The sequence below is a fragment of the Olea europaea genome, chromosome 11 (assembly GCF_002742605.1).
Source record: "Olea europaea var. sylvestris chromosome 11, O_europaea_v1, whole genome shotgun sequence".
Classification (NCBI taxonomy): Eukaryota; Viridiplantae; Streptophyta; class Magnoliopsida; order Lamiales; family Oleaceae; genus Olea; species Olea europaea.
Genome location: NC_036247.1, coordinates 2812188 through 2825360, shown reverse-complemented (window position 1 = coordinate 2825360; position 13173 = coordinate 2812188). Strand labels below are relative to the sequence as shown.

The 13173-nt window shown below is 30.9% G+C and overlaps 1 protein-coding gene across 1 annotated transcript; it reads left to right on the top strand.

Moving 5' to 3' along the window:
• The first annotated feature begins 6 nt into the window (after positions 1 to 6).
• Positions 7 to 1789, top strand: LOC111402973. Its single transcript, XM_023031307.1, has 7 exons — positions 7 to 12; positions 120 to 173; positions 256 to 342; positions 552 to 680; positions 774 to 1064; positions 1147 to 1264; positions 1383 to 1789. The coding sequence occupies exons 1-5, from the start codon at positions 7 to 9 to the stop codon at positions 966 to 968; spliced, it is 471 nt and encodes a 156-aa protein (XP_022887075.1). The 3' UTR covers positions 969 to 1064; positions 1147 to 1264; positions 1383 to 1789.
• Positions 1790 to 13173: the final 11384 nt, after the last annotated feature.

Sequence of the window (13173 nt, the reverse complement as noted above, 5' to 3'; positions counted from 1 at the left end):
TTGGTGATGCATGTATGGCTTGCAGTACTTCTATCTAGTTACTATGAAAGCCTACTGGATATGAGCCTATAAACTCAAAACCTAAATTTATCCTGTGCAATATTTTGTCTTTCTTACAGGCTTATTTGGCATACGGAACTCAAAACTACATAAAAAGTACTTCCATTATGAAGGTAACGAGTCTTATTTCTTCAATCTCTTTGTAGAGGATTTATTACGTAATTCCGATTGTTTCAAGTGAAAGTTTTCTCTCAGGCAGCTTATAATGTGGATGGACATAGCATAAATGCTTATGACATACAAAGCTCCATTTTGGGAATCCGGCCGCACTATTCTACACCGGTATATACCTGTTGATTAATATGCCTTCACATAAATAATTGCACATGCATAAAATATGCATGTAAAGACTGTTCATTGAAGTTCAGTCAGTCTTGTTCTTTTGATCATTGCACTAAGTAGGATGATCATGACTGAATTATTATTATTTAATTTGTAAATTGTTACATATTTAATGTCTTGATTGACACAAACGAAATGCATGGATACAGTGGCTTCAGACACTTCTCTCTCCTGGAAAAAAGTTCAAGACGGGGAGCGGCAATCATCCTTATGCCATTGAATACCCTGAATTGCTTGTTCATTTTGCGCTTTGTTCAAGGGCAGACTCGGACCCTGCGGTAAGACTTTTATTTATACTTTTTCATTCTGGAAAGGGTCATTCTCCTTTTCCTTTCCTTTGTGACCTTATATTTGGACTTGACTGGATGCAGGTTCGGCTTTACACGGCAAACAATGTACTCCATGATCTTAAAGTCGCTAAGGAGGAGTTTATAAAAGCTACAGTTTACGTTCGCAAAGAAACGCGGAGTGTTCACCCAATTTGTTTCCCGCCAAATCCCCAAGGCCTCAATGCAAATTACAGAACAAAATTCTCTCTAAATCAATTCACAGGAACTTACTCATAGTGACAGATCCGAATCATAGGAGAAGAACCAATGGATCTGAGCGACGAAGTCAAGACTGCGCACAAGCGAACTTTCCTGAAGTTTTTCGAACAAACTGTAAGACTCAAAAATGTCTAATTTCAATATGTAAATTTTTTTTTGTGCATAAGCAAGTAAACTTCGTTAATTGATTTTCAAGAACTAAATGTGGAGCTCAAAAAGTCATTTGACAAAATGTTCGCTCAAAATCGCCGCCGGTGTATAATCAATCTCGCGCATTTCTACCACTTCGGGGAAGGCTCCGATTTGGCTCGCAGGTACGAACACACGTGTATCTGTTTATACGTTTAAAATATAAATGCATTTGATGCATTGTTTAGGTGAAATGTTTTTTAACGAATTTTTTTTTCCCGTGTTATGTGTTAAAATTGCTAGGCTTCTGCAAAACCCAAGCGAATACGTGCAGCCACTTTGCGATTCTGTGACTGACATGGTTCGGGGCATGAATGCCAAGTACTTGAAGGAAGGAGAACAAATAATGGTCGGATTAGAGGGCCCTTTTGTTTCACGGAGGGTAACCCCCAGAGAACTCTTGTCGGGGTTTATTGGTTCCATGGTCTGCGTTGAGGGGATTGTAACTAGGAATAAATTCCTTGTACAGACCTATTTGCACAGAGCCTGTACAGGGTTTCTCACATGAGGGTGGACATATACGAATAGCTTTTCTCTTGTAACTAAGGGAGTTGTATTCAATTGTGATTTTTAAAGACTTTGATGGACTTTTTTTAATTTCGTGGATATTTTATAGATTTATATGGAATTAGTGGAAGTCTTTCGATAAACCTCTATGGATTTTCATTTTAAAATTTTTATAGACTTTCGTGAAATTCAAAAGATTTTTGGGGACTTTCATTTGAAATAAAATTCTGGTGTGAATTCTCGCAAAAGAGGCGTTAGTATAGTATACTTTTAAAAATAAATAAAAATTAATATATTTAAATTTAATCATAAATTTTTCATATAAAATTTTATAATTTAATAAAAAAATAGATATTTTTCACAAAAAATAAATGAAAAAGAAAAAGGAAGTTACAAGAATCCAATTTAATTTTTTCATATAAAATAGAGAAAAATAATTAGAGAGAGAAAGAAAGATGAATGGAATATAATCAATAGAAAAAATAAATTTTAATCATAAATGTCCATGGAAAAAAAAAATCTCACAAAGTCTCGTGATTACTGGGAGACAAATTTTAAGAAGTTATATGAATACTTTCTGGTTAAAAGTTAGTACTCCAGAGACTTTACTCTAGAAATCATTAAAATTTAAATACTCCAAAATTTATAAAAACTTCCAAAAAGTTTTAATTGAATACATCGTAACTTTTAGAGACTTTTTAAAAGTCTATAAAAGTTTCAATTGAATATGCCGTGACTTTTAGAGAATCTCAAAAAGTCTCAATTAAATGCTCCTAAACTTTTTAAATCTCAAAAAGTCATTAAAAGTTTAAATTGAATACACTCCCTTAAATGTACGTTTCATTTGCACTTGAAACTTTCCTGTTCACTTCATCTAATTATAAAAATTTGATGCAGTTTGTGCTTGTTTCATTATTTAGATAGTATAGAAATGTTTTGAATTCTGATGATCTACTATTAGTAATTAGCATAAGATTTCTCGGGAATGGACTTTAAACAACTTTATTTCTCCAGTAGGGTAAAGTATTTTTAATTAACTCTAGCATCTTCAAGTTGTTTGAAACTAAAAGCAATTGAGATAATGGTGTTTGAAAATATATATCAGTCCCAGGCCGGAACAACAGATGCAGGTAGAAAGAATGCATTATGTTCTTTTTAGAGAGAACGACGAGTCGATGACCTTTGTTTTCTTACATTTCTGGGTTGGAACTTCTAAACTATTTGTCAATATTAGCCAATGTTGGAACCTTAACATCTTGTTCATTTTGAAACCATAATGCTAAGCAAAGTTAGTAAGATTTTTGTAGTTCAGTATCAAGTACAGTAGGATGTTTTTACTAATCTTACAATGAAGGAGGCGAACTGGAGAAACGATTGCGGTTTTTAATCCTGATGGTTCATCAAATATTACCTTTCATGTTCGAAAAAGCTACCTAATATTTTCTTCTTTTTATGTTCTTTAAACCAGTATATCTCAACTTGCAGCATTTACATTACTATAGGAGCTTTCACTACATCTTTTCAATGGTCTTGTATGTGTACTTTTACTTCAGTAGACTAAAAACAGCTGATATCAAGATGCAGCCTAAGAAAATCCTTTATCGGAGATCAAGTTTAGAAGTAATAAATGCTGTTATGAAGCTGATTAAATTTTTTTTCTTCCTGCAATCTAATGCAATGCAGCTGATTATTTTGTTCTTTCAAGATCCTTATCTAAAAACAGAGTTCTCCTTTTAATTCTGAACGAGAGTACTTGGCATATGTGCTGAATACAATCTACATTTATGCTAGCTAATAATTTCAATGAGGCAATTTTAATGATGCTGTTTCGATGCATGTATCTTATCCACATATCATGCCGTGTATAGGTTCTGTTGTGCGGCCCAAGGTTGTTAAGAGTGTCCACTTCTGCCCTGCTACAGAGAAGTTCACTCTTCGTGAATACAGAGATATTACATCAAACATGGGCTTGCCAACGGGTTCAATGTATCCAACACAGGTAGCCACCGTGGTTTTGTCTTTTCTTTCCCATGTTCGCATCCTTTTTGACTTTTAACAAAAGGAAGATCTTGATGAAATTAATATTTTCAGGATGAGAATGGTATCGTGTTAGCGACACTCCGCATTGGGCGCTGCGCGAAGTGTTCCCCCAACACTCCGCATTGCGCGGAGTCTTAAAATTTATTATTATTATTATTATTTTTTTGTTTCGAAACGTATTTTTGATAATTTGGTAATAACTTTGGCTGCGGTTATCAGAATCTTGCTCATGACCCCAATTCGAAAAGCTCTTTTCGACACGCACGTCATGGTTACAAGCTTCGCTGGGTAGGCATCGTTTTCAACATCAAAATTCACTGTTTTCCCTTTCAAATCCCCAATTACTATTAAAATAATCAAGATATTTTTCCTTTTGTTTTGTTTTTCCCTCACGCGTGTCCCCATGACACTGATTTTCGAAGTGGAGAATTTTAAATCAATAGACACTTGCCCATACATCAATAAATGAGACTCACGGGTGGACAAAAAAAGCAAAATGCGTGTGTTGTTGGCTTTCTTACCACATAAAACTGCTCCAATTTTCAAAAATATTTTCTTACCACACATAGACAAAGTAACTGTAGTACGAAACCAATTCAGTATACATTCAAAAAAAATTTTGATCCGATAAATAAATTTTTATTGATCACAAAATTAATAACTTTTGAGTCCACCTTCTTCAACCTTTGGTGAAAATCTACAACAAATCGAGAACATTAGAGTGTCGCCTTCAAGTATGTTCTTCTCACGCTTTTTCTTTTTGTATTATGTTTAATTTTTCGAAACTGTATTTGATTTATTCTTTCTCTTTTATCGACTTTTCCTGTATGCATATTTGTAATTTAGTTAACTATCCTACAAGCTACTATGTATATGGATATAATATTTTTTCATATATTCATCGCCGTGGATTGATAAAAAATAATAAAATCTTTAAATATGGTTCGCATGATGGTTTTTTTATCCATTTTCCGTTTGGTAGCTTACTATTCAATGTCATCAATAGAGTGCGTCGTATTTGTTAGTGTAAATTTTGTTGATACACACTTCGATTTAATTTTTTCCTCTTTACAGGATTGTGTTTTACTGAAATTTGTACCTTTTAATTGTGTGGAAGCATGTATATATGTCGGTTAACTGAAAACATAAAGTTACGTTCTTGAGAAAATGATTAGAACATCTTATTGTAAAATGACCATTTTTTCTCTCATTATTAAAACAACTTTCGATACATTATATTATAATAAATTTCTTATTTCGATTTTGACCAATAACTTATTTTAAAATTAATCATTTGTTCGAGAAAAAAATTATGGATCCCATAAGTTATGTTGGGAAAAAAATAATTTTTAAGAACAAAATCTCTCCCAAACAAACTCTAGCTTGCTTGCCCGATAAATAAACTTATAAGCATGGTGAGATATCAGACATATTTGCCGTACCAATAAGAATTCAACACCAAAAGCTAACTACTATTCGAAAGTAAGCGTGAATGTTTCAGCTCCCATGTCCCCCTGAAAAATAAATTATTCTTCTCTTCTGAAGAGCTTATTCCATATATTTGGCTTTTATACTGCCAAGGCTTATTGTTTTGTGTTTCTTCATAAATAATTCTACTTTATACTCCATAATTTGGACTTTCTAGAGTTTAATTAAATGTTACTTTATGTACAGATCTAAATATCCACTGGTATAGTGAGAATTCCATCATTGTACAAGAAAATAAAGCTTGAGATATTTGTTTAAAGTTGAGATCATACAGCAATCAACAAAAATTTGAGCACGTTCACCTGTGTTTAAACATAAGTAAAAGTTACTTTTAAGTGATATTTTATTTTCAATCATGTTTGAACAAGCAAATTTTCTCTTATTTCAAAGTAAAAAAAGGTACCTTTAGTTGTAATACTTATCGTAATGTCATGTCAAGTTTCAATTAATAAAAAATAATCTCTCTGCTGAAAGCACATATTGTACATGGAGTTTTCAATTATACAGTTTTATTGTTCGTTCTTATGTAATTCTGATAAAAAAAATTTAGATGGGGTAGGGATATGAGAAGAAGACTATTTTTTAAGACTTAAAATACCAAGTATAAAATGTTGAAAATAAAAGTGTAAAAGGGGTCGAACATTTAATTGTACATGCAATTTATTGTTAGAAATATATTGAAAATATAGGGATTATCTGGATTTATAAGTTAGGCGGTGTAGATTTCATAATCTTCAAATAAGATGAATATCATAGTCATCTCCTTTATTGTAGTTCAATTGCTTTTTTTTTTGCAGGTAATTTTATTTTATTTTTTATTTAAGCCTTCTTTATTATATAAATATATTGAGTCTTGATAAAAATATTTTTTAATGTTAATTTTAATTTACTTCTCTTTTTGTCCCTCTTTCTATTAAGACTCTACTACTGATTACTGATTATCGCTTTCTATTTTTCTTAATCCTTATTTGCTTAATCTATTGCTATTAAAATTTCATGGAGGTAACTCTATTTCTCATTAGCTTCTAATAGTTTTTTCTCCATATTTTTACCATTTATGTTTAACATAATACATCTTGCTAATATTCTTAATACAAATAAAGAACTTATCAGCAAAATACTAATTTTTTCCATTCAATAATCTTTCGACTAAATGTTCCCTTTTTTCTCTTCATCCTTCGCATTGGAAGAATAGAAAAAAAATTGATATTATTCAACCTAAAACCTATTTAAATGTAGCAAATAAAAACGAAAGTTTTTCTATTGAATAATTACAACAGTATCATAGAAATGAAGTCCTTAAAACATTTAAACAATAAATTTTTAAATGAATAAGATAGCATTCGGTGGAGAAAAATATTATTTGGTTGAAATAAATACTTAAAACTTTTAATGGAATTAGTATTATGTACTGCCATCCAGAAATGCAAAACAACTGCATAGTATCAGTTACTCGACAATGCAATAGTTATTATGAACTGGTAAAAAAAATTCTGATATCGTGGAGCCAAGTTAAGGCGAAAATAAACTTTTTAGTCAAATTGATCAATCTTCAAGTCAATAGCATGCTAAAAGGTAAAGCATCACATACGTTCAATAAAATATCGTATTTCAATTTTTTTGATAATTGTCTCTTTTATTGTGTTTTTTTTCTTTGAACAAATAAGGACATTCTATTACTGCTGAACTTTTAACGTATATATTTATCAATTGTCTCTGTAGTATAAATATTATGTCAAATAGGGTTGATCTACCACACCGTTTCTTTACAATTATCACAAGTTTATTGGACCATAACAATCGTTCGGTGAGTTCTAAAATGATCTCTTTGTTAGCATTTATTCATTGGGCCATAGTATTCATTTTGTAAGTTCTACAACTAAATATAGAGTAAATAATATTCCTTACGAGAGTTATATTTTTTTTATATTTGATCCCGATAACTTTTGTGCAACGCTTAGGACACAACCTTACTGATGCAGTACGTTTGATTGGTTATGATGAAATTATCTGCAGCATACAACTCGAAAGAGTTGATGATAACATATATCTTGCTGCTGAATGGCCACAATTTTTTTACCACCATAATTTGCAAGATGATTATATTATTGTCTTTGAATACAACAGAAATTCTACTTTCGATGTTTCGATATTTGACCATTTAGGCGTAGAAGTGACGTATGAGTCTGAGAGATTTGAGGTAGAGCTTTCACATAGCGATAATCCTATTTTCCAAGTAACATTAGAGGCTGCTCGCGATGGTCATAGAATAATTGTGAGCTTCTCTTTCACTGGAATCTCTTCTACATTTATCTTTCTCGAACTAAACGTATGAAACATTTTCATATTTGTTTTTCTCATCTAATTCGAAATTTCACAAGTTATAGATTTTTCATTCTATTTTGTAGTATGTATCTGGGGCCTTCGCTCGATTATATTTATCAAAATTTGTCTAGAGTGTTCAAATCCATGATAGTTCACATCATAATTGGTCAGTACGAACGAATCTAAGAACCAATGGTTATGTGCGGCGTTTCATCGTTGGCTGGGCAGATTATGTGAGAGAGAAACAGCTTCAAATAGGTGACACATGTGTATTTGAACTTATGGATGATGAAATCCCAATGTTCGTGGTTTACAAAGTATGTCGCACTGATGGAAGTTTCACTCTTACATAAATTTTACATCTTCATTCGAGCTTTCATGTTTGCTTATTATGGAATATATGTTCTGTTCTCTTATGCATGAACAATATATAACTAGATCCATTGGGATTTTAACTTATAATTTGTTTGTGTTCTTCTTACCTCAAAATTGCACCCAATTTGTAAATTCTGTTCATTCTAAATATGTTGTAACAGAAATATAATTTAATTACTTATCATTAACCTATATGTTGATATCCTACATTTGGACTTCATGCAATACTACATCATCATCATTTGAAGACTGGCATCCTTCTAGCTAAAATTATTCCAAGTAAGTAAATAATTTTATGATTTGTAATTTTATAAACAATATACAAAATTATTTATTCCAATTCTTAGTGTCTCCACTTTTTTCTACAGATACATCTAGGGAGTCAAATATTAGCAATAGTACTTGAGCCCTTCCAAAGCATTTATCACTAAATTTAGAAAGAACTCTCCCAAATGCCTACCATAATTTAAATGAGCAATCAAATATCTTCACGAAAAACTTCTCTTTTGTTTATAGCTGGAAAATGAATATGATATAACTCAAACCAACATGACTTTTCTATTAAAATATTTCATTGTTCTTTTAAATTATATTTTGCTTTCGGAAGACTCCTTTCCAATTTAGTGATGATTACTTTGGAAGAAGCCCAAACTCTATATTTCAACATAATATTACATTGAGGTAATTCTTTAACTAACATTTATTATATAACATTATTTTTCCATGATGCCATTTGCTGCTTTTGTATTCTATTTTAGAATGGACATCAAAAGGACAATTTAATCAACCCTAATTACTGGTCAATACCTGCCTAGCTGCACAAAATCCATTAAATTTTTCTTTGATTTATACTATTACTAATGTTATGCATGCAATATTATGCAGGTAAGTGAAGTGAGATCTAATCTTAATGAGATTGGATATGACGTTAATTTAATCCATGAGATGGTATCCAACTTGGTAAGCTATCACAGTGTGATTGTTTAAATATGATATAATTTTCTTTTTGCTATATTTTTATCTCACAATAATTCTTTCTAAATATATTTATGATGTAGGAAGTTTTTTATGATTACAATGAACCATCTAATAGATGATCAAGTTATAACAAAAAGAAAACTTATCTAATCATCGTCATACCAGTTTGAAGACAATATCAATACCACAACATAAAAGTTTTTTTTGCTCATTTTTTCGTGTCCATCTAAATGATTCTACTACAACCACCTCCAAAGCTTTGTTTTATTTGGTAACACTGATAACAATAATTTGTGAGACTTTTGGCTTGTAACATTTTTTCTGTTTTCAAACACTACTTGTGTGAAAACTCTTCCATGAAGTTTAAGTTTAGCAACAATGTATAATAGGCTTCATAATGCTTTAGCTTCTAACTTGATTATGAAGATATAATGAGTGTAGCTTCTGAAACATATAGATCATCCTCCGTTTGCTTTTTATAATATATGCTTTAGTCTATTAGTTAACATTTCATTATATATCATTAACACAATTCTTTTTCATATTGATTCCTCCATCATAACTCTTATCTTTTTTAACTTGTCCAAAGTAAACTTCGCACAATTTCATTATTCCATCAAAAGTTCTCTTTCCCTTCTCAATTATCAAAATTACAAAATACGATTTGACTATTAGTGTCTAGAAAATAACCACTACCACTCTACACTATTATATACTAAACTATACTATAGCACGTGTCTTGCATGTACTACCCACTAGCATTCCTTTAAAAGAATGAAACCCTCATTCGCTATTCATCTGTATAACATTGTTTTCACACTGCAAGTGGTTAATTACTATTTATTAGCTCGTTCAAATGTGCTATATAACTTAATTGGCTTGGATTTGATTATTTTATGTGTAAGAAGTCATGCCATCTGATGCGCACCGTAACTATTTGTGTATAGTAAAAAAAAGTAGATGTCAGTGATTTTTCCAACTTTGTCAAATGTGGGCCAACATTCATTATTTGTCTGAAAATTTGACTTAAGTGTTATTTTTGTTTGTTTTGGAAGAAGAGCAAAAGCTGTATCTTTCATATGTGCACTATACGTATGTGTTGGAAGATAAGCAAGTGCAAAAAATATCTTTCATATAATAATAAAATATTAAATAAGTACTAAGCAGAGATAAGAATTAGGGGCTTGCTTACATATTAACTTCTCTCTTTTGTCAAAATCCTCTCTCATTCCAATACTTTGAGACCTTAAAATCCTCTATATTTTACATCAAGAATATTAAATATTCATGTAAATAAACTTTTTAACCACTTAAACTACTTGTCAAACTAACGATACTCGAATCTTTTCATAAAATATTCGAACTTCGCATTATAGAACTAATCTTACCAAAAAGACTCGCCAATTGTATTCTAGGTACAATCTCAAATACCTAAATCTAAATAAATGAAATTCAAACAAAATTTAACATTTGTTTTAAAAAAAATTATTTCAATCCCATTTCGATATTATATCCATTTAAACATAGAATTCATTTTCCAGTATTATAAATTGTCTCCTTCCAAAGCCCTAAACATTAAGCAAATTACATTTCTAACAACCCAACCTATTCAACCAAACTTCCATGTCTCAATCTACTACAATCCCATAATATTAAGCAAGTCACATTTCTGATGTTTGTTTATAATCAGTCAATATTCGCTGCATATTATAGGGTTTGTTTTGATTTTTGAAATCATAGAATAAAAGTTTTGATTATTGATTAGTTGTTTAATTGGTTTTGCAACTTCGTCTTTCTTTACTGAAGACCGCTCAAAGTCACCCCGTGGTATAATTTTCTCTTCTCCTTTTCTATCTGAAATTGATAGCAGATTGGATTAAAGTACAAAATTTTACTTACAAGTAAAATATATTTTACAATAAATAACTTTTTTTTATTAACTAAAAATCTACAATTTGTAAGTCACTTATTTTTTATGTAAAAATTACTTTAAAATAAATAACTTTTTTGCCAAAAAGTATTATACACAAACATGTTTCACACAAAGAAGTAACTTGCTATTTTGTTGATTTAGGAAAACATATTTCAAAAGTTCATTTGTTTTAGCTTTTATTATGAATCGTAAAGATTACCCTAAACAAAGAGAAGTAATCGACTTCGTAAAAATATCCAATTTTTAATATAGTAATCCATTATTCTTAAAATTGAAATTACAAAAACACCCCATTTCACACTGTAAACAGGTTTAGCACTACTCATTTAAAGGTTAACTTTTTGTCCTGTTTCTTCTTCTTTTTTACTATTCATACTTTCTCGAAAATATCTACGAACCACACTAACAGCCACTCATTAAATATCTATAGTATAAAGACTAATTTCTCTCTCTCTCACTCCATACGGCTGCTGAGTTAACTCTTCTCATTTGAAATTAACTCATTTCTCTCTCTCCAAAACCAAACGAAGCCCTAACGGAAGAAGAAAGGCAAATCCCAACGAAGACTATAAACTGGACCAATGAAAGAACTGAAGTTTAGGATTTTGATCTCAAATTGCGGAATAGAAGTTCAACTTTGACTCCGATCTTAAGCCCAAGGTTTTTTCCCCCCATTATTTTTCTTTGTTTCTTTTTTAGTTTTTTGGTAAGGGATAATTTGATTTTTAGGTTGATGTGAAATGGGTTTTGATTGTTTTTGTTATTTAAGTAGAGTTTTTATGATTATTTAATCCAAAATAAATCTTCATATTTATTGGAAAGTATGGGGATGAACGGAATCCTGATTTAGTTGTTAATTTACTCTCTTATTGGATAAATTGGTTTCATTAGTTCATATTTTGTCTCCTCGTATTTTTAAAGTTAAAAAAATGCAGCATCACTACATTCTTTTATGTGTTTAAGATAGGAGGTATAATTTTTTCAGAAAAAGCTACATCTAATAATTAGATGAAAATCCAACGAAAGAGTTCAAATTTATTTTTCCATTATGTGGAATTAGATATGTTTAAAAAAGTATGGCCGCTCAGATCACCGATCATTTTAATGGCAGTGGTTTCACTCTTAGAATCCCAATCTGGTTTGGGTACTGTTCACAAACGAGATATCTACTGTTCATGGCTAAATGTCTTCTCTATAGTACTTGTTATCCTCCCTTTTTTTCTTCTCAGAAGGAAAAAAAATAGAAGAAGGCATTTACCTTAATCTCTGCCTCTCTTTCATTTGCGTCGAAATTCCAAAGTTTCAACAATCAATCTTCATCCTGTGTTGTCTTCGACGTTTCTTCGGTCGGCCAGCATCAGTATGAACAAAGGGTAAACCGAGGTTACACTAGACATCGATTTTTTTCTTTCAATTTTTGTTTGGGTAGGGGGTGCTTATTGTTGAACATTTTCATAATTTAATTGATGTCTTTGTGATTTTTCTGTTTTATTGAATTCATTTTTGGATTTTATTTATGAATCGGTGTCCTTTTAAGGGTTCTTCAATCATACTAATTTCTTCTTCAAGTTAATAATCTAGCGCAACTCAATTATTTAAAGCCCATAATGTTCTAGGGTTTCAACTTCATTCAAATCCAATCGCCTTGTTGGAGTTTCCTCAGCACTAAGCAGTGGGAGAAGCAGCACCATCATTGAAGAAAGCGGCAGTTTAATGACACAGAAGTAACAAAATGGTTTGTTTTTGCTCTTCTTTTACCCTCTACAATTTCATTGTCGATAATTTCAATACAAGTTTTAGTTCTTTAATACTGGAACGTTAAATTTTTTAGTGTAATCTTGTGTGTGAATGAAGTTTGCTGCTATTAATGTTTTCACCCTCTGTTTTTATTATAAAATATATTTATCTTAATGGAAAATTACATTTTCATATGTCTCTTTTTTCCATTTGGTGTTAATTACGGCTTTCAAGAGTAGAATAGTGGTTTTGTTAGAAACTATAAAAGAAGAGAAGTAACAAGGAAATTTCTAAAGAGGGAATCCGATTTTTGTGAAATTTTTTGTTAGGAATTTTAGAAATGTGCACTTGAGTGATGTCTATTGTCTTATTCCTTGTACAATTTACATGGTTTGTCAAATGTGGAGAGGCATTATATCTGTAAATCACTACTTAGATTTAATTTTGATATAAAATGACTATTGGAAGATGAACAAAGTAAATGTCCTTATACTAGAATTTATTGGATTTTTACTTGGGCGGTGGAAAAGAGAGTGTGATATTAAAAATGGAGAAGTAGGTGTTGGAGTAATGAATCAAAATGAAGCTTGCTAACTGCAGGTTCGTTTAATTTATTGGTAATTTTGTCCTTTTGCAATTTCTTAGGGAAAT